The sequence below is a fragment of the Toxorhynchites rutilus genome, chromosome 1 (genome assembly GCF_029784135.1).
Source record: "Toxorhynchites rutilus septentrionalis strain SRP chromosome 1, ASM2978413v1, whole genome shotgun sequence".
Taxonomy (NCBI): Eukaryota; Metazoa; Arthropoda; class Insecta; order Diptera; family Culicidae; genus Toxorhynchites; species Toxorhynchites rutilus.
In genome coordinates this window covers 108,964,548-108,991,403 of record NC_073744.1, presented here as the reverse complement: position 1 = coordinate 108,991,403, position 26,856 = coordinate 108,964,548, and the positions used below count along the sequence as shown (strand labels likewise).

The following is a 26,856-nucleotide window of genomic DNA, read 5'->3' as shown; positions in this document are numbered from 1 at the left end:
GTAGGTTTGAAAGATTTAGGAACGGATACTTCTTGGGTATTAGTGTTGATGATTTTGATGAAAGAGGAGTCAGGGTTTATTATCGAGTTGGCGCAAAAAACGCCTTGTTTAATTTCTTGTGCTACGATTACCGAATTAGCTTGAACTGCATGTATTTGAATGTTTTTGATGATTTGGCATCTGGCTGGTATGATATAGTGATCGTCCCAGTTATCTTGTATGGGTATTTCAACATAAGTATTGTCGAAGGTAAAGGATAACAACCAAGTTTTAAGGCACAAATTGCATTCATATTTAGTTAGGAAATCGCGGCCTAAAATTCCATCAGTATGTATCGGAAATTTTTGTGTTACCACCTGAAATTGGTGGGGTATTTCAATATTATCCAAAGTTAAAGTGGTATTTGTACTGGCAAGAGTTTCGATTTTTCCCTCCGTCACGCCGTTTATTACGCAGTTGTTGCTATAGTTTACTAGTTGGTCTCTGTCTATTATATGTTCCTTTATGAGGGAGATGTCTGCTCCAGTGTCAATTATGAGGGTGCATGGCTTTTCGCACATGCTCAATTTTATTGTAACAAACATAGAACATGTTATGTTCGCTTTGAAACGGCCTTTCCCTTAATGTCCTTTCCTCCTGTTCTTGCTCCGGGACGGACTGGAGGTTGTCCGCCGGCGTCCCTGCGTTTCCCGCAATCCGTACAAATCGTGTCGTTCGGTTGGAATTGTTATTTCCACGCTGGCCTCTGAAGTTTTGGGTTCTCTGATAGTTTGGTTGGGTGTATTGGTGGTTTGGTGTTGGTTGATTGAAATTTGGCCTATTCTGCCCATAGTTTTGACGAAAATTGGATGGTTGGTGATTATTATTTTGATTTCGACCCCTATAGCCGAATCTAGTGTTTGGTTGTCGAAAGTTATTGTTGAAGTTTCGACTTTGATTTACCCGCGAGTACGTAAATATGGACGTATTCGGATTATTTAAATTCTCCTCCAATGCTTTTGTCATTGCATCGGAGTATGAACCGAAAGTTCCAGCTCTCACCACAAAAGAAGTTCTCTCGCATTTCAAACCTCTGGCTAAGTACTTTATGCCTTCTTTGGTAGCCATTGACTTGGCAATCTGAGGCGAAATACCCATTGCTATATAAGCGGTTTCCAGACTGAAAACCAGCTTTTCGAGCTCTAGGCAGAACGGTTCTATAGGGCCGATTTGCTATAGATTTGCCATTTTAGCAATGACTTGCTCCGGAGGGCACGCAGAAATTTTTGCTTGCAATGTTTTCAATATATCGTTAATCGATTCTGGAACTTCGGCAAAAACGTTTCTCGCCTTACCCTCCAATTTTGTTAAGATTACTTGAATTATAGTTGCTCTGTTTTCTGCCGTTTCTATTGTCTTGACTAAATTTACGGCGTCTGTAAATGCCTTAATTTTATCCACGTTTCCATCGAATTGTGGCACAATTGAGGATGTGGTTTTAATAATTTCAAGTAAATTCGCCATTTTAGAACGTCTTGATAATTTTAACGTGAATATAATTGCTAAAACTATTTCTTTTAACGATCTTGATTTTCCTTTTTCGATTGTTAATTTGATCGCATTTAATAAAGAATTTGCTTTTTCAATGCAGATTAAGAGTTCTGGTTTTGGTTTGTCATTTAACTTGAATGAAGACAATCTTTTTATATTTTTCACAAGAGCTTCCGCTTCCCTGATACGTATTAACAAGGTGGACTTTCTTAACTTCTTAACGACTTCTTTTTGGATTGTATCGTGAATTGCTTTTAATTGTTGCAGGTTTATGTATATCTGTTGAAGGACCTCATCCATTCAAAATCGGTTTATTTAAGGAAACGAAAAAAAAATAATGGTGAAAAGTTATTCGTACATATGTATAATTGTTACTGTTGTTCTAGCCGTAGTCCTGCTTGTTGACCATCAAGTTTTTTTTTTTTTTTTTTTTTTTAACAATTTAGACAGAGTCAGTTACTGTCGCTAACGTTTTTGCCGCCTTCATGGCTTTCATGGCATGCGCATTCATGCATCCTTTGTAGGCTTTGTATGCCTTGGCTACTAATAACAGTATAGCTATGGCTAAGATAATACAAATAATGGTTCCTTGAGCCTCGTGAACGGTGCTGTGGTTGTCAAGATGGTTGAGTATCTGAACTTGGGCATCGCCCGTGTTTGTAACTGGTTTTGTACTAAATAGTCCCATAATGATCCAATTATGTCAGGAAAAAGGAATTTGTACATTTATATAATACTTTTTTTTTTTTTTTGCAAGAAAGGTTATATGGACTATTTTTCTTTGTTTCGCTTTACATTTAGTTTTCGCTTTTCATGGTTTTGTTTTCATTTAATCGAATCTGACTTACTCCACTTTATTTCACTGCCGTCCTCGCTGCTGTCCTCGTTGCTGTCCTCGTTGCTGGCCTTGCTGCTGATTTCGCTGCTGCTCGACTCCGGGGGGGGGGGTGTCTGGCAGGTGAATCCAGCATCCAAATTGTACGAGATGTAGTGCGCCTGGTTTTGTAGGCTGATGTGCGAACAAACGTTCTACCGTTGTGATATTGTTTCACACGGTGTTGGTAGTGTATGATGTGTGTGTTATGGACGATGACCACGAAATCACAGGCGGGTCTATTTCACGGTGATCAAATTGATTTTTCCATCAACTGTGTGTTTCTCCATGTTTAGCTTTCTAGATGTAATGTGTCTCACATAAAATCCAGCATCTAATTCCTCGTGCAATCCACGATGTTGGAAAATTAATCCTTCGTAACACTTGATAACTAATTTGTCATATTTGCTGGAGTCATGTTATCCATCTTGTTTTTTTTTTCACCATAACTTTTCTTCTATTTCTTCTCAATTAGCAATTGTTGCATATCCACACCAACTCAGGTGCTTCGGACGGGGGAGTGTTTCCGTGTAGGCACAAAAACCGATTATTATTTTTTTCACTCAACGTTCACTCTGTTTCTGCAGCTTGCTTGTTCGTGCTACACTACACTCGATTGTTTCAACAGTTTAACTGTTTTACCGTTACGTTCTTCGGAATGTAACCGCTAGGGTCTAAAAAATGCATTTTAGAATTCACTTTCACACTCGTTCACGACCTCACTGCGGTCCGATGTCACAGGTCGCCATGTAAGCAAGTCACTTTTTAGTCTTTCGGATCGAGATAATTAACTGCTACGTTTGGTGTAGCTTTCTCGACTGTGCGGCCCAAGTGCCGCACGTTTGGTTTTATTCAATTGTCTTATTTTCTATGTACCTATCTATTTTACATATAATAATTTCTAGGCGTGGTCAGACGCACTCTAAAACAAACCATGTGCGGAACATCTCTTCCGTATGCCAGAATTAATAACAAGGAAGACCGGCACCCAGCGGGGTTCTTGCACATGTGTTTACTATTCGTGGCCTTGCCGAGGCTAGCGGCAAAGCGGAAAGAAAGCAAATGTACAATCACGCTTGGTTCGCAGCGAGTTACGCAACCATAAATAATAAACAGACCCTTGGCCCAGTAACGAGGCTTGTAGTCGAATAATACTTATGCTTGCGTTGCTCGGCGTCTTCGTGGGGAATTTATTGCCTTAGGGGCATTGAACAATTTAGAATTTTGTTTATTATCGCGCGGGTGGTCTAGTAGTCATATTACAGTACCTTAAAGGTACATGACTTTATATACCTGTACAGAGGTAGCTTAAAGATACCTGGCTTTATATACCTATACAGAGGTAGCTTAGAGATACCTGACTTCAGGTATAAACTAGGCATAACATATGAAAAAAAAAATTAAAAAATATGAATTTTGGATATTGCAAATTAAAGTTTTTTTGTAAATAAAAAAAGAGTACTATTTTTTTTCTCAGTATATATTTTTTTCATGTTTAGACATCAATACGCTATAACTCTTTCTAAAACACTATTGGGCGATTCACATAGAACGTAACGGAAAAGAACATCCACGTTCCGTCAACGTCTACACCAATTCACACATACAGTCTATGCTTGCAGAAGCACCGTCACGTCAAATGTCAAACAAATGATTTATTCAATGTCATTCATGGTGTCACCACCTACAACAGTATTGAATTGCAATGCCCTCTTTCGAATCAGCATGCCTAAAATCAGTTCTAAATTTGGAAAAAATTAAATGAAAATCATTAACCCCCGTAGTCCCAACACTTATTCATCAATAATAATAATATGTACACTATTTTTCTCCGCTAGTCGCGAATGATTTTGACTCCGAAATTTAGAACTAAGAGAAATTTTTTTTTCTATCCAAAATATATATTTTTATTAAGGCTCATATGGCGTCAACCTGACGGGGCCGGGAGTTCAATATTTCGACAATGTTTGCCTTATAACTATGTTAGTAATATGTAACCGATTACTCGCGGTTGGCTCGAGGTTAGTATTACAAGTGTTTTCGTAATTGTGATGTTGCTGTCTTCAATGATCTGTACCTGTGCCCGACACGGGATATTTCCTATTGGGATGCAGCTGACCATTAATCAGCAACGCCCCCCTAGTCTGTACCCCATATCTAGCGTGGTGCGTCTTCTCGTGGAATCCAGGATAGAATGGTCACTAGCCGGCGCAATCATCAGCTCGTGTAGAGTTGTCATGAGCGGTACAACCTTTGGCTTTTGTTGAATAATCAGTGGACTGCACAACCTTTGGCCCGTGTATCTGTAAAGAGTGTGTGTATGTATTGCCGCGACTAAGTAAAAGTTTATAGATCGGATAGGAGGGATACGAAACAGGGACACAACGAAGGAAACATCATTAAACGTTGACATCGACGTTTCTGAGGAACAGGTATAGATGAAGCAGAAGATCAGGATCACGGCTACCTAAGATATCCCGGACGGGGATATCCGATTGTCTGCCTTTTGCTCTCAGTGCTCTAGAGAGCTGAGAGCGAGCAGCATGGAACCGGATACACGACCAGACAATATGCTCGATGTCGTGGTAGCCATCGCCACAATCACAAAGATTGTTTGCTGCGAGCCCAATGCGATAGAGATGCGCGTTTAGATTGTTGTGATTGGACATAAGCCGAGATATCACGCGAATGAAATCACGACCGACATTCAATCCCTTAAACCAAGCTTTCGTCGAAACCTTAGGGATAATCGTGTGTAACCAACGACCGAACTCATCTTCACTCCACATGCGCTGCCAACTAACGAGTGTGTCCTGACGAGGAATGTGAAAAAATTCGTTATAAGCAATTTGCCTTTCAAAAAGTGTGCCTTCTGAAGCGCCCACCTTAGCTAGCGAGTCCGCTTTCTCATTCCCCGGAATCGAGCAATGAGAGGGAACCCATGCTAAGGTAATCTTGAATAATTTTTCGACCAAAACACTCAATAGATGTCTTATTCTTGTTAGGAAATAAGATGAGCGTTTATCAACTTTCATTGAGCGGATTGCCTCTATTGAGCTGAGACTGTCTGAAAAAATAATATAATGGTCGATGGGCAATGTTTCAATGATCCCTAAAGCGTAGTTGAAAGAGGCACTGGAATTTTCATTGAAGATGCCGAAGCCAGTGGATCCGTTTATGCATGAACCGTCAGTAAAGAACATTTTATCAGATCTAACTTTCCCATATTCTGCCGAAAATATCTCCGGAATATAATCGGAGCGTAGATGATCTGGGATTCCATGGATCTTTTGTCGCATGGACAGATCAAAAATGACAGAGGAATTGCAAAAGTATGGGAAGCAAACTTGGTTGGAGATGCCTGGTGAAGGGTGCACGTCGTGGGTAAGGTACTCATTGTATAAAGACATAAAACTTGACTGAGGAGTCAGTTGGAGTAGATTTTCGAAGTTATCAATCACCAATGGATTCATGATCTTGCAACGGATGAGAAATCTGTAGGATAATTCTGTGAACCGAAGAGTAAGCGGGGGTACTCCTGCCAAAACTTCGAGACTCATCGTATGTGTCGAATGCAAACACCCCATGGCTATACGCAAGCAACGATATTGTATTCTCTCCAGCTTGAGAATATGAATCCTGGCAGCTGATCGGGAGCAAAAACTGCCATATTCTAACACTGATAATATCGTTGTTTTGTACAACTGAATGAGGTCTCCTGGATGGGGGCCCCACCATGTTCCGGTTATTGTTTGGAGAAAATTGATTCTTTGCTGGCATTTCTGTTTCAAATACGCAATGTGTATTCCCCAGGTACATTTAGAGTCAAAATATACTCCAAGATATTTGAAAAACATCGAGTGCCTGATCGCTTTGCCGGATAGGTGAAGCTGGAATTGGGCGAGTTCGTGCTTCCTAGAAAAAACGACCATTTCGGTTTCCTCCGTAGAAAATTCGATACCCAGCTTGAGAGCCCACGTGAACAGGTTGTTCAGGGTATCTTGCAAGGATTTTTGCAGAACGGCGGGATTAGTACCCGTGATGGAAATAACTCCATCGTCTGCAAGTTGTCTCAACGTGCAATCTCTAGTTAGACAATCATCTATATCATTGACGTAAAAACTGTACAAGAGGGAGCTTAGGCAGGAGCCTTGTGGTAGGCCCATAACTGTATCGAGAAGATTTCGAGCTGCCATGATTGAAAAATATGTGCTTTTCTGAGAGTAAATTGTACAGAAAATTATTCAGAATTGGCGAAAGTCCACGATTATGAAGTTTCTCTGAGAGAATTTCCATGAAAACTGAATCAAATGCCCCTTTGATATCGAGAAAAACGGAAGCCATTTGTTCTTTGCGAGCAAATGCGATTTGGATTTCAGAAGATAGCAGCGCGAGACAATCGTTCGTCCCTTTACCTCGGCGGAAGCCAAACTGCGTATTTGACAGCAAATTGTTCGTTTCAACCCACTTGTCCAAACGAAGTAGAATCATTTTCTCTAACAATTTACGAATACAGGATAACATTGCAATCGGCCTATACGAATTGTGATCGCAAGCCGGCTTGTTGGGTTTTCGTATGGCTATCACTCTCACTTGTCTCCAGTCATGCGGGACTATATTCAGCTCCAGAAACTTGTTGAACAAGTTCAGCAAACGCTGTTTTGCCAAGTCGGGAAGATTCTTCAATAAGTTGAATTTAATCTTGTCCGACCCCGGAGCTGAATTGTTACATGAGAGAAGTGCAATTGAGAATTCTACCATCGAAAAATTCTCATAATAGCCTTGGAGCGGAATGTCGCGTACGACGTTTTGTGCAGGAACGGAATCGGGACAAACCTTTCTTGCAAATTTGAAAATCCAACGGTCAGAGTATTCCTCACTTTCATTTGTATGGTTCCAGCCACGCATTCTCCTAGCCGTATTCCAAAGAGTGCTCATAGCTGTCTCCCTTGACAAACCATTGACGAACTTCCGCCAATATCCACGCTTTTTTGCTTTAATCAGACCTTTTAGTTTGGCTTCTAGAGCTTGGTACTTTCGAAACCATTCCACTAATCTAGTTTTCCTGAATTTTTGAACACTCCTTGTCCCACCAAAGTGATGGAGGACGACGTCGGAAAGTGGTAGCAGGAACACGTTTCTTTTGAGCTTGAAGTGCGCTTTCGTAAATCAAACTCGATATAAAGTTATACTCTTCGAGTGGAGGAAGTTCATGCATTGAAACAAGTGCTTCAGATATTATTTCTGCAAATTTACTCCAGTCAATATTTTTCGTGAGGTCATACGCAATATCGATAAAATTATTGGCAGGTGATCACTACCGTGGGGATCTTGGATTACCTTCCACGTGCAATCCAGGGATAATGAAGAAGAGCAAAGTGATATGTCTAGCATACTTGCCCGTGCAGGAGGGTTGGCTATCCTAGTTGCTTCCCCTGTATTTAAAACTGTCATGTTGAAGTTGTCGCACAGATCATAAATCAACATGGCACGGCTGTCATAATAGTGTGACCCCCATGCTGTTCCATGGGAGTTGAGGTCACCTAAGATTAGCCGCGGCTCCGGCAATGCCGCGATGATATCAAAAAACTGATGGCGGCCGACCATGGTTCTTGGAGGAATATATATCGAGGCAATGCAGAAGTCTTTGCCATTGATTTGTGTCTGGCAAGCGACAACTTCAATGCCTGTCATCGATGGGAGAGTGACTCTATAGAAGGAGTGACATTTTTTGATCCCCAATAGTACGCCACCAAACGAGTCATTTCGATCGAGGCGAATAATGTTGAAATCGTGGAAATTCAGCTCGTCGGCTGAAGAAAGCCATGTTTCACAGAGGGAAAATACATCACAGTTAGAACTATGAACTAAAAATTTAAATTGATCTAGTTTAGGGATGATGCTTCTGCAATTCCACTGTATTACAGTGGTCAAATCCTTGACCTCTTCCCCTGAATCAGGCATCGAGGGAAATGAACGCTGCTAAAAAAACACATTTTTCTTTCAAAAATGTTCTCACAATCGGAAGCAAACATAATACTATGCTTTTAAGAGGGTCATTTATATTTAGAGCATTTAAAATGTTGTCCACCAGGTCAGAAAGCGCAAGCAAACCAGATTGTGGCTGTTGCCTCGACCGCGAAAATGGAACGGACGGGGTGGGTGCTGCTCCGGGCAGTGCTGAGGACCCCTGGTGCGTAGAAGAACCGCGGAAGTTTCGGTCGTCTTTCTGGGGAGTGAAGGAAAAGAAGTAATTTTTCTTTTCCTGATGGCACCCTGCGATGTACCGGAACTTCCTGCATTGGGAGCGTCAGCAACAGGCTCGTCGTTCTGCAGAATGGAGTAGGGATTGTCCTGAGTCGTTGGAACGGAACTCTTAAGCATTTCTGCATAAATCCGCTTGGAACGTTCCTTTAAGGAACGCTTGATTTTTTCCCCTCGTTGTTTGTACACCGGGCATTGAATAATATCATGAGGAGTCCCGCCGCAATGAAGACACTTGTGCTCTTTCGCGCAAGGATTCTCATCATGGCTCTCTCCACAATCTGCGCAACGTTTTTTATTGCAACAATAGGCAGCCGTGTGACCGAGTTGCATACATTTGTTGCATTTCATTACCCGTGGTACAAACAACCGAACAGGTAAACGAAGTGCACCTATTGCAACGTAGTTTGGAAGGGCGGAACCCTCAAAAGTCACACGAAAAGAGTTTGTCCGATTGAGAACCCTTTTGTCATTTTTTTGTGACACAGATTTCAGTCGATCGCATGCAAGAATCTTCACAGTTTTTAGTGAAGAGTTCTTGAAGCGACCGACACCATCGATAATCTCTTTTCGAGTCAAACTCTTTTCGGTTATTACGCCGTCTATTTCGACGTTGCAACAGGGCACGTATACGCGATACTCAATCGCAAAGAGGTCGCAGCGCGTGATTTCGTTCGCTTGGGTCCTGCTTGAGACGACAACTCGTAGTTTGTCTGGCCCCATCCGTGTAATTTCGGTAACTTCGGAAAACTTCTGAGTAAGTTCCTTCGAGATACGAATGACATTGAGAGGTTTATATTTTCGTCTAAATATACAATGAATGGGCCTTTGGAGCCTCTAGGGTATTCTTTTGGACGAAAATCCTGTTTTTCTTCAATGTCCTCATCTTCGGAACTTCCAACTTCATATACAGAAGTTTCTTCCTCAATTTCTGCTTCATCTTCCTGCTCTTCAGGAGGAGGATCGGTATCGGAAATATTCAATGGCGTCGATGGGGGATCCTTCCCGCCCTCAGCCATATCAAAAAAAAAATGGGTGGGTTATATCTATGATATAACCGCAAGGTTGACGTGGGACTATCTTAGCTTAGTAACCATTTGTATGTATTGATTGCAGTTTGCATGTATTTGCAATGGCGATTTCCCCAGACACCTTGGTTTAGAAGTCTTTATAGGTAATCAGATTTCAGTCGGAACAAAAATACTCCCGACCTGCATGAATTTGCAATCCCAATTTCCCTGGACACCTTGTTTCTGAAGCCTGTGTTGGGGAAACATATTTTAGTCGGAACAAATTGCCCTCGACTTGCATGTATTAGCAATGCCAATTTTCCCTCGCTCCATGGATTTGAAGTCTGTGGTAGGGAAACACATTTCAGTCGGAACAAAAATGTCCCCGAATTGCATGTATTAGCAATGCTAACTTTCCCACGCTCCTTGGACTTGAAGTCTGCATTAGGGAAACGCATTTCGGTGGGAACAAAAGCTGCCCCTACTGTCATATATTTGCAATGTCGATTTCGCCAATGCTGCTTGGTTTTGAAGTCTGTGTTAGGGAACATATTTCGGAGAGAACAAAAGTCCCCCTACTTTCATGTATTTTCAATTCCGATTTCCCCAACGCTGCTTGGTTTTGAAGTCTGTGTTGGGGAAACCGTAAATCGGGCCAATCAAAACGAGGCAGTTAGGGCGTTTAGATAACGCTTAACATTTTACAGTTATTCAATTATTTATCTAATGAAAAATGACATTTTATTAATTGCGATAGATGCGTAGAAATATTCCCTATCAATTGATGCAAACATCTTTCCGATCCAGTAGAAAATGTTCGAGTTATAAGCATTCGAAATCTTGCATTTTTTCCTGCATGTTCAGTGTTTATGTTTTCATTTTACCCCCCATATATTCCGGTTAGACGTAGTCCCACGTCAAAAATCGGTCAACTGTTCGATATGAATAGAATATAATGATAATCAAAATAAATAAATAAGTGAAAAAAATATTTTTTATAAGGTTATGATGCGAATATTAAATTCAATTTATTTTATGTTAAATAAAATGATAAAATGAAAAAAAAATCCAATAAAAGTTCAACGGTATATAAGAAATAATGATCACCCCTAATGCCAACGTTTGCCGATTTGGTTAACACAAAGTTGAACAATGGTGTAAATCGTGCACAGAAGGTAGAAGGAATGATAGGGAAACAAAAGAAAAATAAATTTCTACTTGCCGCGGCTGTGTGGCGTGTGTGATGAATGTGTCTGATTTGGATCCTCAGCGCGCACCACTTTAAACTTCGCTCTACTCGCAAGCGCAACCGGTGAAAAAGAACACTATTATTCGATGTGAAAAAAACACCTTTGTTGGATCGATTAAAAACTTGTCCGATCTGCTTGCGAGTTGTCGAACCAATGACAAGAGACATGTTGGAATTAAAAATACAACCAAAATCAAAACAAAAGCCGAGACACAAAGCCCAGACAAAAACCAAACGAACCGTCCCTCTCCGTTAATTATTCTTTTCTACAAATCCTACCGGTTGCTTTCGTTGAACGTATGCTGACGGGTCGTTACGTTGCCTGTGTATGTGAATGTTTTCATAAGAGTTGCATGGTAGAATAACTGACGTAACGTATTGTGACGGGACGTGAACGTGACGTGGATGTTGTATGTGAATCGCACTTATTTCGGTACGACTCATAGTTTTTTAGATATAAATTATCAAAGATTTCGTCTACTAAAATCGATACGCCCTTTTCAAAAGTTACGCTTGAGTCAAAAAATTCCCAATTGCTGTGGAAAACTTATATTTCCCCCAACCCAAACGGAATACAAACTTTCATTCGAATCAAAAATACATGTTTAAAATCTGCATTTTTTGGACGATTTCATTTGGAATTGCACCATAACGAAAACCCAACAAGCCGGCTTGCGTTCACAATTCATATAGGCCGATTGCAATGTTATCCTGTATTCGTAAATTTTTGGAGAAAATGATTCTAATTCGTTTGGACAAGTGGGTCGAAACGAACAATTTGCTGTCAAATACGCAGTTTGGCTTCCGCCGGAGTAAAGGGACGAATTATTGTCTCGCGCTGCTATCTTCTGAAATTCAAATTACATTTGCTCGCAAAGAACAAATGGCTTCTATTTTTTTATATCAAAGTAGCATTTGATTCAGTTTCCATGGAATTTCTCTCAGATAAGCTTCATAATCGTGGACTTTCACCAATTCTGAATAATTTCCTGTACAATTTACTGTCAGAAAAGCACATGAATATCTCTCATGGCAGCTCAAAATCTTCTCGTTACAGTTCGATGGGCCCACCGCAAGGCTCCTGCCTAAGCCCTCTCTTGTACAGTTTTTACGTCAATGATATGGATGATTGTCTAACTAGAAACTGCACGCTGAGACAACTTGCAGACGATGGAGTTATTTTCATCACGGGTAATAATACCGTCGTTCTGCAAAATTCGTTGGAAGATACCTTGAACAACCTGTTCACGTGGACCCTCAAGCTGGGACCCGCTCACGCACCCGCATCACACTATGTCCTCGGCCTAAATGTGCCTGGGGAAGACACATTGGGTATCTGAAACAGAAATGCCAGCAAAGAATCAATTTTCTCCAAACAATAACCGGAACATGGTGGGGTGCCCATCCAGGAGACCTCAATAAGCTGTACAAAACAACGATATTATCAGTGTTAGAATATGGCAGTTTTTGCTTCCGATCAGCTGCCAGGATTCATATTTTCAAGCTAGAGAGGATACAATATCGTTGCATTCGTAGAGCCATGGGGTGTTTACATTCGACACATACGATGAGTCTCGAAGTCTTGGCAGGTTTGCTTCCCATACTTTTGCAATTCCTCTGTTATTTTTGATCTGACCATGGGACAAAAAATCCATGGAATCCCAGATCATCTACGCTCCGATTTTATTCCGCCGATATTTTCGGCAGAATATGGGAAAGCTAGATCTGATAAAATGTTCCTTACTGATTGTTCACACATAAACGGTGCCTCTTTTAAACTCAGGGATCCTTGTTCCGTGTATGTCACTGAGCTGGGTGCGATATACTATGCTCTAGGGAATTGAAACACTGCCCATCGACCTTTTTTTTCAGACAGTCTCAGCTCAATAGAGGCAATCCGCTCAATGAAAGTTGATAAACGCTCATCTTAAAGGGTGTGTCACATCAAATTGCATCACGGAAAAAACGCTGTAGAAATTTAATTTTTAGGAATTATATCTTCAGCTTTCGCTTATAATCAGATAAGAGTGTATAGATCACGTTGGCCATGCTTCACTGTCAATTTTTCGTAAATTTGGAAAAATGTCGTCGAACGAAAAAGAGCGTCGTGAATTAATCCTGTGCACTCATTTCGAGAATCCGGAGTTGTCACATCGGGACATCGGTAAGATGCTGGGAATCGTCCAATCCACGGTCAGCAGAGTACTAAAACGATACTTCGAGAACCTAATCATCGACCGGAAGGTGAAGAACGGCAAAAATGGATGCTCCGTCAGTGAAAAAGATCACAAGCGCGTAGTTAAGCAGTTTAGACGTGATCCGAGAAGTTCGGTCCGGGATGTCGCCAATAAGCTGAATTTGTCAAGTTCATTCGTCCAGCGGACCAAGCAGCGGGAGGGCCTGCGTACATACAAGGTTCAGAAGGCTCCTAACCGCGACGAAAGGCAAAACATGGTGGGGAAGATGCGAGCCCGGAAGCTGTACACCGAAATGCTGACGAAACCGCATTACCTGGTAATGGACGGAGCGGAGCGCCCCCTTCGTGATGACCGGCACGGTAAACGGGCAGGTTTACCTTAAGGAGTGCCTACAGAAGCGCTTACTACCACTATTGAAGCAGCACGAGGGCCCGACCATCTTCTGGCCGGATCTCGCTTCGTGCCACTATTTAAAGGACGTGTTGGAGTGGTACGAAGCCAACCGGGTCACCTTCGTGCCAAAGGAAATGAACCCGCCCAACGCGCCGGAGCTTCGCCCAATAGACAAATATTGGGCGATTATGAAGCAGGCCCTCCGGAAGAACCCAAAAGTTCTCAAATCGGAGGCGGACTTCAAGAGAAAATGGATTTCTGTTAAAAAAAACTACAACCTGACGTTGTACAGAACCTTATGGACGGGGTAAAGAGGAAGGTGCGAGCATACGGGCTTGGGCTCGAAGTATGAATAAAAAGAAAATGCCAAAAGTTGTTTAATAGTTTTTATTTTACTGTCTAAAATTTTCAAAAGGATCGGTCTACTGGGCGAATTTCTACAGCGTTTTTTCCGTGATGCAATTTGATGTGACACACCCTTTACTACTGCGACCACATACATTTGGTTTTGTGATTTGTCAATCAAGTGCAGTTAGCAGGAAAGATTCTGAAGATTATTCTTCAGAACAAGGTTTTTTGTATCCAATATTGGATGCATAAAACCTTGAGCCTCCAACATAACGCTCTCGTTTTTGACGTCACCCAAATATTTATTTATTCATTCATTCAGGATGGATTTAGATTCGACTTCAAACAAATGATCTCTAAATCAACGATAGTCCTACGTCACCCTTGCGTTTATACCATAGATATAACCCACTTCCTGTTTTTTTCAGGCACAGAAGCTAACTGTAGACAGCATAAATGGAATTCGGAAGACACTGAAGAGTGATACAAATAACTTACCGGGTAATATTGAAGAAAGAAAAGAATAGTGAATGGATCGATATTATGGCATTGTTCACAAATTTCATAACGCCAGAAAATATGGATTTTGGACCTCCCTCCTCCTTAACGTATCCAAAACTATACCCCTGAAATATAACACAATCTTGCCCCTTGATTATGGGCCCTATTATAGAAATCGAATCGAGGATTCGATACAATCACTATCACTATCATACCGAGTAAAATCTCGAATTATAGAAATCGAGGAATACAGCTCGACTCGTTACTCTGCTCGAATGTCAGTGGTGGAGCAGATATATTTTGAAACGAGTTTGAAATGTTTCGCAAAGCACTATAGAAAGGATGCCAAATCTTTTTTTGAGACATCTGCTATGAAAATTATAAATATCTATATTTCCAAAAGTGTTGATATGGTTATGTTTTGGCGAAAACTGATATTCCCTCAACAAATGAAACTTAATAGGCGTAATGCATAAATGGATGTGTAATAAAAACGACATCATGGAACAATTTGCTTCACAAAAAATACAATTATTGGAAAATGAACTTTTTCATGTATTCTCACAACTGCAATCTATGGAATTCCATAAGGAGTCACGCATGAATTTCACTTTTTTAGCAAAACAATTTTTTTTTTGTATGTAATTTTCTTTTAGCGTCGATTTCTTGTTGTAGCGGCGTCAATAGCTTTATTGTATTGGGCCACCATTTGTGGCCCTAAATTCTCGCTTGTTGTGTGCTAGTGTTTCCTTTACCCTTCACAACATATCAATCCAAATCTTTAATTTATAAAGAACCATTATTGTTTTGCAGAACATTTCAGCTTTAGCATATGGTATAGAAAGCTAGGTATAGTATAGCAATAAAAAAGAAAATTTCTGACAAAAGTAACACGTAATAATGTACGCTAGCAGGAATAAGCAATTTTTAGGTAATTTAAAGAATGATAAAATTTGCTTATGAAGTTATATGTATCATAGAAGAAACGCTTACTTTCTGCCATTCTGAACCAAGAGGCATTGATTGTCTCAGTGCATTAAGCTCCTCACTGAATTTCTCCCAATTTTCATTAACCGGGATTCTATTTGAACTGCCTCCACAAAAACCTCGAGCAATGTTTACATTCGCTTTTATTAGTTCAACGAGTCGTTTAAACTGCTGGTGATTTGTCTGTCTATTCATTTTTAGCCACTGAAATATACGCTGGAAGTAAGTTCTGCATTGTAAATTGTAACATGATTAATATAAATAATGCTGGATTGTACACTTACCTTGTAAAGACTATTCTGGCAGCACCGTAAAACAAATACTGATCAAAACAAACGAACATGTGTTGAAAATTGCATATATCTAAGGGTTTCTGAAATGTTTCCCAAAGGGAAATATCAAGGACGCAAACCAAAACAAAATAATTCTCCGAAGATATGCAACAAGTGAACCAAACAACTCGAAAATTTCTGACACTTGCATCGATAGTAATCACTCGCTCGGTGCTATCGAATTGCTCGATTTCTATAATAGTAAAATAGAGCTAACGAGCAAAATTTCTATCGCCTCGATTTCTATAATAGGGCCCTATTTCACGATGATGTTGTTCGAATCTAGTCTCATATTTTTCGACGAAGATAATCAACTACGTCAACTACGGCTCGTCATGGTACGGATACAACCCTACAACTTTCTTGGTTTTCCAAAAAAAAATCGATTTTCTCCAAAAAAAGATAGGAATGTCCACGTGGTCAAAGAGGGGAGGGGTATTAGAAATGTCCACGCTTGTCCACGGATGGGGAGAGGGGTATCCAAAATCGTACTTTTTCTGAAAACGTGGTATGTGCACAGCCCCTAAGGCAAACATTGTTGGCCCTGTCAGGCTAACGCCATATGAGCCTTTATAAAAATATATATTTTGAAAAAAAAACAAATCTTACCAAATTTAAAAATATGCAACCTTTTCTACAATATTATTTTGATGAAAGATAACACATTGTGATGTAGGAAGAAATAAACATTGGATTGAACCTCCAACAGGAACAAAAATCGTTTGGCGCTTTTTTGAATTTTTTGTCATTTTCCCAAAAACGGAAGAACGGAAAAAAAATTCTTGAAGATAAGGATTTCAGCTTGGTCGTTGATAGGTTAATGCAGTTGTTCTCGATGTTCGTTGGATTGTTACTTCAGGTCCATCCGTTTAGTCGAAGATCCTCTTTGGTCTACGAATGGTTAAGAATGGCGGTGCCGTTGCGGATGTTTGAAATCTAGTCAATCCCATGTGGGTCATCGTAGACGATGCTGGTGTAGGTGTGCTCTCGGTGACCGAACGAGAAGGAAAAGGACAGAGGTTAGGCAGCAATAAGCCACCAAGTGACCGTCTCCCTGACCCGGCGGCGGAAGAAATTTGGTAAAAAACTGTGCGGTGTTACCGGTGCGATAGACTTCGTGGGAACCGGACTCGGGGGCCATTGCGCTGCTGTACCTGTCGCTTCTTCTGGGATGATTTCAACTGTTCAAATCGTTTCTATTGGCGTGGTTGGGGTGGGAGTGTTCATCAAAGGCGAGGGGGATGCACTAGTGGTACTGGTGCGGGTCAACAATGATCTAGTTTCAACAATTTATTTTTGTTGAGAAGCGATGACTTCCTTCCTTAGGATCAGTTATTGCTCCAGTCTGCTAAAATGATAGCCATCTGATCCATTCTTTCGAACAACGACTTCATAGCCGCTGCATTTAGAGCAACTCCTGTACGCTGTGCTTCAATTGAAGTGGCCATGTTCGCGATTATGAGATCTTTTTCCGCAATTGTTTTCACTAGATCATCATGTCTTTTATCCGAAACAACTTCTGTTTTAGACGTTTGATTCAATCCACTTGTCACTCTGTGGACGTTAGCGTAGCTTTGTTGCTGGACATGTTCTGCCTCGAAGATTAGACGTGCAGTCCTAAAATCCACTTCTCGTTCAACCTTGATTTTTTGGATTGTTTTCTTTTTGATAATTCGGACCAAAGCGGAAGGCGAGACTGTATTCGTTGGATTGGCATTTTCTGCAGAACAGGGGCCGTTGGCATTTGGACCCCTCCGCAGAAATCGTGTGGTTCTCAGAGCAGTTCCCGCATGTTACCGTGTCTTGTCTACGTTTTGCCTTGGTGTGATCGAAAGCCCAGCATTTGAAGCATTGCATGGGCCACGGGTAGTAGTGTCTCATTCACAAATAGCCAAAGTTTATGAAATCTGGCGTGTACGTACCATCCACTGTCAAGATTATTGATGGAGTGTTCACGGAGGTAGTCGGCCCGATTCGCCGCTTAATTTTTTTCGCACCTGTGGGCTTTTGGTCATGGAGAGAGCTAACGATTTGCTCCTCGGTTATTTCAATGGTTTGTTTACAACTCACAACGTACTTGACACAGTTTAGGTATTGGTAATACGTAACCCTCACCTTCGTTCGGTCGGCTAGATTGGTCATTTCTAAAAGTCTCTCCTCTTGTTACCGGTTTCGCACTTTTAGAGCGTATGACGCGCTACTATTTCCGACGATAGCGCTTTCGATTTCCCCTGCCCCCTGAACTTACGGATGACGAAGGGTGTGGTAGAAAGCACTTTGCCCTTGCCATTGTCATCCATGGCAGGATCTGCCGTGCTGCGGATCAGCACGATCAACTCCCCATTATTACCGCCGGGGTCCAATACGCCGATACAGTCGATCCCGCAAAACTACTAGTCAATTGTTCGGTGTACAGTTCGGTACAGTTCTGTGTGTCACGGAGACCAATTACGGATTATACAGTTTAACCAAGCTCAAGAATGTTTCAGAAAAATGGAGGGGTGGCATCCCAGCCACCCAGAACATGAATCCAGGCTCACATTGGCGAACACCAAAGGAGCCTAGCAAATATTATTTTTTGGAATAAAGAAACACATTAGAGGTTGTTTAGCAAATACAGCACTCGTTCGCTAACTGGGCGTTGTTTAACTGAGCTGCTTTTTAACTGGGCGCTCGCTAACTGGGCGATAGCCTAGTTAAAAATCAGTTAAACGTCAAATATAATGTAAACAACAACATTGGTGAGGGGTACTCCAATGCATCACGGATCTATGATCATCAATACACTGAGAGAAATAATCAGTATATTCTAGTATATATAAATAGTGAATACAAGTGTCAAAATATATTCCAGAATATCGGCCCAACATCGATCCTGCTTTCGGAATTTCGGACCATCGTCCAATTTATTAATATCAAGTTGCAATACGAATGCATTTTCAGTTCTTGTAATGAAGACATAAAAGGTTATCTTTTGTTCATCTATTTCCATCGAATAAAATTTCAACATACAAAATGTAATCGATTAATTCGAGAAGCAGAAAATCGGAGCTTGGTGCGAATGAACTTTTTGGCGATGGTCCGAGACTTTCGGACTTGAGCACTTGTTTATGCTGACACAATTTGCAGATGGGTTCACTTCCACGCTCGGAGAATTTTGCTGCTAATGCATATCTGCGTTGGTGTTTTGTTGTCGATGCTGTCTGGCGAGTTTGCGTAGCACAAAAATCGGATGAATTTCATTGGCAAAATATTTGTGCGATAGATCAAGTGGGCCAGCTGAAGATTTATAAAAAAGTTGGCATAAACGGCTCCCAGAAACTCTTCAAGTTAACCTAGAAGGAAAACGAAAGGACAGATTTGATCCCGTTTAGTTCGAGGGAATCATAAGTAGGTCCGGAATGTACATAGTATATGTGCACATACCAATGGTTTTACGATCGATAGGCATAGGAATGCACTTTCGTTGGGATTGAAGAGTCAATCGAATAAACACCAATACGAACAGTGGAACACATCTGCTCCGTTTTGAACCACCGCTGCTGCTCAGTGATATATTTAGTAGCGGTCGTTTTAATATGTGTTTGATGTTAATTGTGATTTGGATGAATTGTGTCACCCAAAGAAAATGATCTAATGATGTTTCAGGGACGCCTTGATTCGTTCTAGTTTACCAAATTATCGGGGAGAATTTTTAATCCGATGTTGAAAAACCACATAAAACGTTAACATAAACAACCGTATCGCTAATGGAAACTTAATTGAAATTACCCAAGTAACCATAAGCATTAACGTATAGCTCTATTATAGCACTAATTCAGCATCTCTAATACCAAATGGCAGTATATCTGCTTTTTTGATGCTTATAGGCCTTATATCAACATAATTAATGCATATAAAGATTAATGAAAATAAGCATTAATGAAAGCCCTATATGCGCATGTGCACCCGTGGCCGAGTGGTTAGCGTCCCACACTATCATGCCGGGTGTTCGGGTTCGATTCCCGTTCTGGCCGGGGGATTTTTCGTCAAAGAAAATTCTTCCGGCTTGCACTGTGGTCACGCGTATTCTAGAGCTTGCCACTCCAGAGTACATTTAAGGCGTGTTATTCGGCATCGAAATCTCAACCAAGTATTAATGAATGACGCTAGTTAATGAACACGTTGAGACGGCAAAAGTTCCACAAGGAACGTTAACGCCATTAAAGAAGAATAAGATATGCGCAGTTAGTGCTACCATATAATGCTAACAAACATTAGGATAAAACATATGAAAATAGGCATTAATAGAAGTCCTATAAGCGCATTTAATGCTATCATTTTTTCCAGACCCACACATACATGATCTTTTTGAGCAGGTATCTGAGCGCGGTTATTGAAATAGGACTATTTTCCATTCATTTATATGTATCAACAGTGGTCCAGATAGCAAAGACACTACAGAAAAACAGACATGTTGCAGAAGTACCTCGGTTCGAATCTCGTAGGGTAATTTTCATATAACAATTATTTCTCATTCCAAACAGTGCGCCGTAAATCTAAATAAATGATATATCAATATCATCCATAAAATGGCTGCAATAAATCTGTGTGGGCCCATTAAATACATGATTATTTGTTTTAATTTTCTGTCGAGTCCCGATAGATTCGATGACTTTTTCCTAGAAAAAAACGAATCAAATACAACAGCTTAGTGAAGGCTGCCATCACAAGTGACGTTCTCAGTTAGCCGTAAGTAAGCTTTAGTAATGCTTATTTAAGGCTGTAACTGAAGCATTTAAAGAGCCCTATATCTCGCCTTTCCAGCATTATATCCACCCTATATTGGTTTATAGAGTGTAATAAGCATTTATTCAGTATTCAATATGTGGATACAGTGCTGATTTGAGACACTTTTTTAGTGCTTACTGGTTACCTGGTTACCCAGCGAAGCAATTTATTTTTAACCGATTCAGACTCGTCTTCAAAGGAAGAAATAACCATTATTACATTAAATAAGAATTTTAAAGAAATATATTTCAAAAATCGAATAAAAAATAACAAAACACAACAATAGCTTGCTCACATGCTTTTTTTATGCCATTCCATGTCAATAAGTTTTGTGCGCAACACTTTAAGTCGGCTAACGTCTGCTGCATCGTTCTTCACAAATTTCAGTAGGCAATCTATAGACTTCATGGCATCAGAAAATGTTGGTTCTTCTGCAATGTCACTCACAGTTCCGGATGACATCTCAAGGGAAATATTGTCTGTTGAATCTTCGGTGAAAGAGTCATCTTCTTGAGCCACGCTTTCTTGCAAAATGGAATCAATGATCTCCGTATCCGTAAAGACCGCACTGGTGAGCCAAGTTGGGTTGTTGTCACCATCGTAAACCTGATCTTTTAGCCATAAATTAATATCTTCGTCGGTTGTAGTTGTGTTAGTTAGAGTATCTATGGCAACAACAAGCGCTCTCGTATCATCTTGAAACTCATCTGGTGTATCAGAACTCCACGCATATCCTGGAAACTGATCCAAGAGCTTTTTCCAGGAATTTTCGATTGTGCTTGGTGAAATTTCATCCCAAGCAGCAGACAGCCAATCAATGCTTTGCATCAGAGATATCTTCTTGAGACGGTCCTCAAACTTGAGTTCTTCGTTTTCAAGAACCAGTTTCAGCATGAGTTTCCGCTTGTACCGGGTTTTTATTGCATTGATAACGGATTGGTCCATTGGCTGACACTGTGATGTGACATTCGGCGGTAGATAAATCACCTGTATGGAAAAAGAGGTAATGTAAAGTTTCTCACTTTGATTAATTAGGTTTTCACCTTGATCAATTCATCATCAGAAATTAAATTGTCTCCTCCTGTATAGTGGGCCGTGCAGTTGTCCAGTACCAGGAGAGCCTTCGGTTCTAAGCTCTTTTCGCCGGAAAACTTTCTTACTGCAGGTACAAATTCGTTAAAGAACCACTCCCGGAAAAGCTCTCGCGTCATCCATGCTTTTTTTGAATTGTAATATGACACCGGGAGCAGTTCTTTGGTCGGAAATGATCGTGGCTTTGCAGCGGTTCCGATAAACATTAGTTTTAATTTGTTTGAACCGTCGATGTTGCTACATGGCATAAATGTGTATCGCATTTTATTTAGTTTCCGACCGTAAACATTTTTCTCGCTGGAAAGTGCCAGACTTCGTGACGTAAGCAGCTTTACGAAAATTGCCGATTCGTCTGCATTGTACACCTGCGACTTTTGAAGTCCTGTTTCTGTTATTTTTGATGCTAATATTTCCTTAAATTTTATGTAAGCATCCACGTCAGCAGAAGCTTTTTCTCCCGCAACCCGCTTGACATGCAGACCGAATCGTTCTTTGAATCTACGCATCCAGCCATCCGAGAATGAAAATTTTTGGTTCACATAATGTCCACGTTTCTGGATTTCTCGGAAAAGTAACTCCGCTTTGACCCGCAGAACCTCGGAAGTGACGATTATGTTGGCCTCTCGCTGTTGCAAAATCCACACATATACGGATTCTTCCATCAATGGGAAGTTTTGCGTTTTCATCGTCTTCCTGCTGTTAACTCCGTGTTCTCTATACTGTTCCATCTTTGCTCGTAGGTCATCTTTTCTTTCATCTTTTTGTTGAATGAATCTCGACACGGATGATGATCCTACGCCATATTTTTGAGCAAGCGATTCGTGAGTACATCCCCCTTTCTCAAACTCCTCGATGATTTTAACTTTCTCCACCAAAGTAAGCGTTTTTTGCTTACGCTTTTGATTCAAACCTGATCCAGATGCGATGTCCATTGTGGTAATAGTACACTGTAAATCAAACTTAATATGATCATTGTGAGACATTTTTCGCCGTTTCCGATTTCATGACTTTATTACAATTCTAGGTTAAAAATATCCCTAGAATACGTAGATCATTGTCGTTAGATTCATTGTCGTCATTACAATGAAAGCTATATTAGGTAAGTTTCAATTTTTCAGGTAACCTACGTCTCAGGTAAGTATGAAAATTTTCAGGATCACTATATCTCAGGTAGGTATAACATTGGGCCTGATCATGAACGTCACTTCACGATAAAAACGAAATGATTTGTATACAAGGTTATGTACACTTTACTTCGTTTTCACCAAAGTACGTAGAATAGAAGGTAAGGGAAATTTCCTTTGTATACACACGGAGAGAGCATGTGTTACACACACAAAGTAGTTAGTAATAAGAACTCCTCAATTTATTCGAATATCTGAAGCTTTTTACAATATTTCTTGATTTTAAAAGTTCTAAAAACCATAAAAAGTGACAAAATCGCAAGTCGAGCCGACGATAAACACGATAGTTTACCGCATTTATTTAAGGTTTTATGTGATGTTTTTTCGATTTCATACTGAACAGTTTTTTTACTTCATCAAAATGTCCCGCGATGCCGGAGCAGAATAATTTTGAATGGTAGCATAACATTTGGCACATAATTCAAATAGTTTCACACGCAATTCCAATTTTATACTTTCACTTTACTCCACTTCTTTTTGTAAAAGTGCAAAATATTAATTTGCAATCACTTCGGAATATAACCCGGGATGGAGGAAAAGTTTTTCTCGTTTCCAAAAACGCCATTTTGGTCCCTTCAAGTGGGCTCACTACGGCTGAACACTCAGAACCGAAACCAATGAAAGCGTCGTGTTGACTCTTGATGGATGCTATAATGAAAGACAAAAAATCAGCAGTGTGGGACTTAATCTTTCATCATATTACCAATTACCGGGAACGACACTGCACATTCTACACACATTTGTTCACCGGTTTTTGCATTATGTTCATAATACTGTTTATTTGCTGTTTTTATGTTTTTACTTCACTGTTTTTAATTTTCAAAATAATTAAGTAAACTGCTATCTCATTATTTCGAAACAAATTTTGAGACAGTTCTTGTGTGACAATTTAAAAAAAAATGTTCGAATTAACATGAATTCGATCGATGGTTTATTATTATTTTTGCTTTTTTTTTGCCTACCACTACTTGAACAAATCAGATACCTTCTATTCTACATACTTTGCTTTTTCACAGTGAAGTGACGTTCGTGATCAGGTCCGTTGTCGGATTTTATTATTCACGGCTATGATCAAGCAGCTATTGACGAATTTCATGCCAACTCGTCCCAGGAGTTTTTGTGAAAAACAATTTTTTTTAAATTCTCAAGAAAATTATGTGAATAGTCATTACAATTTCTAACAAGTCACCCATGCATCAGAAGATGGGCACTTTTAGAGGTTTAAGGTTTTTTTTCTATCAACAGTTTTTTCATGTTTTCTTTGAAAAAAATATAACTAATCCTAATTTTATTTAAAGTCAAAATAACGATATAAGTGCGATTCACATACAACATCCACGTCACGTTTACGTCAAGTCACATCACGTTACGTCAATTATTCTCCCATACAATTCGGGACATCGAAGCTGAATTTGACAGTTTTGAATTTTACATGAAATAAAATAAATAAAACGGAAAGTAAAAAGTACATGTAATTTTACACGAGTAATGAATTTAATTTTTATAATGGTAAGTATAAAACAAAAGTATAAGATGCTGCAGAACTGCAGAACAAATTAGCAACGTTAGAAACACACTTCTTCGGTGTATAAAATTACGTTTTCTCTGCGACGGGAAAAATAAACACATCTTCAGGAACGGAATAATGATTGAAAATCAAATTTTCCGTATCAAATGAATATTGTATGTAAAAGTGTAACAAGTTTTCTTGAAGTCATTAAAAAATCGTGAAAAATGATTGTCATTGAATTATCAAAAATTTAGAACTGATTTTAATCATGCTGATTCGAAAGAGGGCATTGTAATTTAAAACTGTTGTAGGTGGCAACACTATAAATAACATTGAATAAATTATTCGTTCGACATTTGACGCGACGATGATCTTTTTCAATATGATTTTTTGTCGAAGACCACAACTTACTATCTTTTATAGTTTCTGATATATATTTCAGGAGTCTCCAACTCCCAAAAAATAATATTCTACTCTTTTTGTGTAAATTTTTGCGTTTGACATGTTCTTGACATGTTTCTAAATAGGAAAAAAAAATCCTGAACATGTACATCGCGATAGTTTATACATATAATTGTTACGAGTTGGAAATTAATAGTAATTTTTCAATAAAAAAACATGAAAAAGCGAAAAGCTGACTATAAAAGAGCTAAAAAAAAAGGAAAGAGGAAAAATTAATATTCATTTATTTTTATTATTTTATTTATTTATTTCAATTATTTATTTTTTAAATTTGTTTGATATTATTTAATGAAAACTCAAATAATTATCTACAATTCATTCTTTAACCAACATTTTGTAGGTCTCATAGTGTATGGATAATTTTTTTTGGAAATTTATAGTTTTTTCAATTTTGACGTAGGACTACGTCTTTCATTTCTATACCGGGGTGTAAAACCAAAGTTTCGAGAACGAAAACGTTACGCTGGAGACCGAGATTTTGAGCGTTAATAGCTCTTAAACAACTGAACGAAATGGTATGATAAACACTTCATTTGAAAGATAAAATGTCTACGCGTCATATACTTGTTACTTTTTCATCCAAAAACTTGTTTCAATAGTCTTAAAATTGCTTTCAAAACAGGCTATTGAAATCAAAAATCGGTATATAAGCGAGCGCCGCTCGTAAACCCACTCAGTTATGATTGAACAGCGATTGGAGCATGTTGTCGCTGTTGTTGTGAAGCTAATTTCGTTTATCATGAATGCGCTGATGAACGGTGTCACCAAGAGCCTGTTTGTGCACCTAATGCCAAAAGGGAATCCATCAGGAGGAGAGTGATGCCACGGTTCCGCTTGAAACATCGGAGCAGCCGCCACACACACACACACATACACGCGCGGAATTCTCGTTGCTATCATCGTTGCTGAAAAATAATCTGCCAGTTCCCCTGGGAATTGAAAAATACATTCATGCGAAATAGTTTATTTTAATGTTTTCTATCCATATAACACTGCAACCAAATACATTTGGTTTTGTTATTTTTCAATCAATCGCAATTAACAGGAAAGCTTCTGAATATTTTTTTCCCCATCAGTGGAAATTTTCGTATCCAATATTGGATGCATAACATGGAAAACGGAAAATGTTTCACATCGCGAAAATCAAGTCATTTTCGAGCGATTATTTGCTTTCTACTCATATAATGCTTCGACCAAATACATTTCGTTTTGGATTTTTTCAATCAAGTGCGATCAACGTAAGACCACGTCTTTCGGCAATTTATTAGAGGTGCAATGAATCTTTAGGAATTCCCGCTCTACGCGCACTGGCAAACAATGTTTACTCAACAATTTCTCAAACTAGAAATGGGTGTTGTGAGAGAGGATTAGCGAACGCGAAAACGACAAACGGGAGAAAGATACGTTTGGAGGTTGAAGGAAATTGGCAGAAAACTTCTTCATTCTATCATTCAAATAATGTGATTCATACCACATCGTTTTGCCAGAAAGAGATTATTAATGCTCAAAGGAGGAATCGAGTCCTCCGAGGAAATTACCCAGCGCAAATTAGAGTCGACTATCGATTGCGGCATTCGTACACAAATAATTTTATAATGCAGTTTCACCAAAGTGATTTCTTCGGATATATTCACTACATCATGTCATGTATTTCATATTCGTCATAAGGAAATTCATATCCATGGCACCTATCGGTAACGAATTATTATCGAAACCACGATTTTCGCCAAATGCTCCTTTCAGTTCGGCCTGTAAAAAACTTTTCTGTACTCTAATCCATCAAATTTGGAGCCCTGAAAAGGGCCGTTGATTATATGCTAAGCTAATATAGCACGCTCTCCTCGGATACGATGGGCCAGCTGGATGTCCTTGGGCATGATGTGACGCGTTTTGCATGGATAGCACACAAATTGGTATCTTCGAATAAGCCTCCTGCAGCGTCATAACCGCGGAACTTTGGAAGCGCAAGTCGGTTTTGAAGTCCTGAGCAATTCCACGAACCAAATGCTGCAAAGGTAGCTTGCGGATCAGCAATTCGGTCGATATCTGATAGCGACGAATTTCATGCGAAGTTCCCGGTCGATAGCGATGTGGCTTCTCCACCTATCCTGCTACTGGTGCGCTTATCCGAGCTGACTTCGTGTGCCTTACC

At 39.8% G+C, this 26,856-nt stretch overlaps 1 protein-coding gene across 1 annotated transcript; it reads right to left on the bottom strand.

The window, feature by feature from the left end:
- Window positions 1–1,972: 1,972 nt before the first annotated feature.
- Window positions 1,973–22,480, bottom strand: LOC129761302 (jerky protein homolog-like). The gene is made up of 4 exons (XM_055759020.1): window positions 21,500–22,480; window positions 20,904–21,443; window positions 2,379–2,559; window positions 1,973–2,193 (listed from the first exon to the last, which is right to left on the bottom strand). The coding sequence occupies exons 1-4, from the start codon at window positions 22,478–22,480 to the stop codon at window positions 1,973–1,975; spliced, it is 1,923 nt and encodes a 640-aa protein (XP_055614995.1).
- Between the last annotated feature and the right edge of the window lie 4,376 nt (window positions 22,481–26,856).

Bases quoted from the DNA above. Each gene is read 5' to 3' on its own strand.
- LOC129761302 (XM_055759020.1), bottom strand. From the start codon at position 22,480: ATGGACATCGCATCTGGATCAGGTTTGAATCAAAAGCGTAAGCAAAAA. The intron at 21,444-21,499 runs GTGAAAACCTAA...TTTTCCATACAG, and splicing joins CTGATGATGAATTGATCAAG to GTGATTTATCTACCGCCGAA. The intron at 2,560-20,903 runs GTGAGTGACATT...TCACAACGGTAG, and splicing joins TTGAGATGTCATCCGGAACT to AACGTTTGTTCGCACATCAG.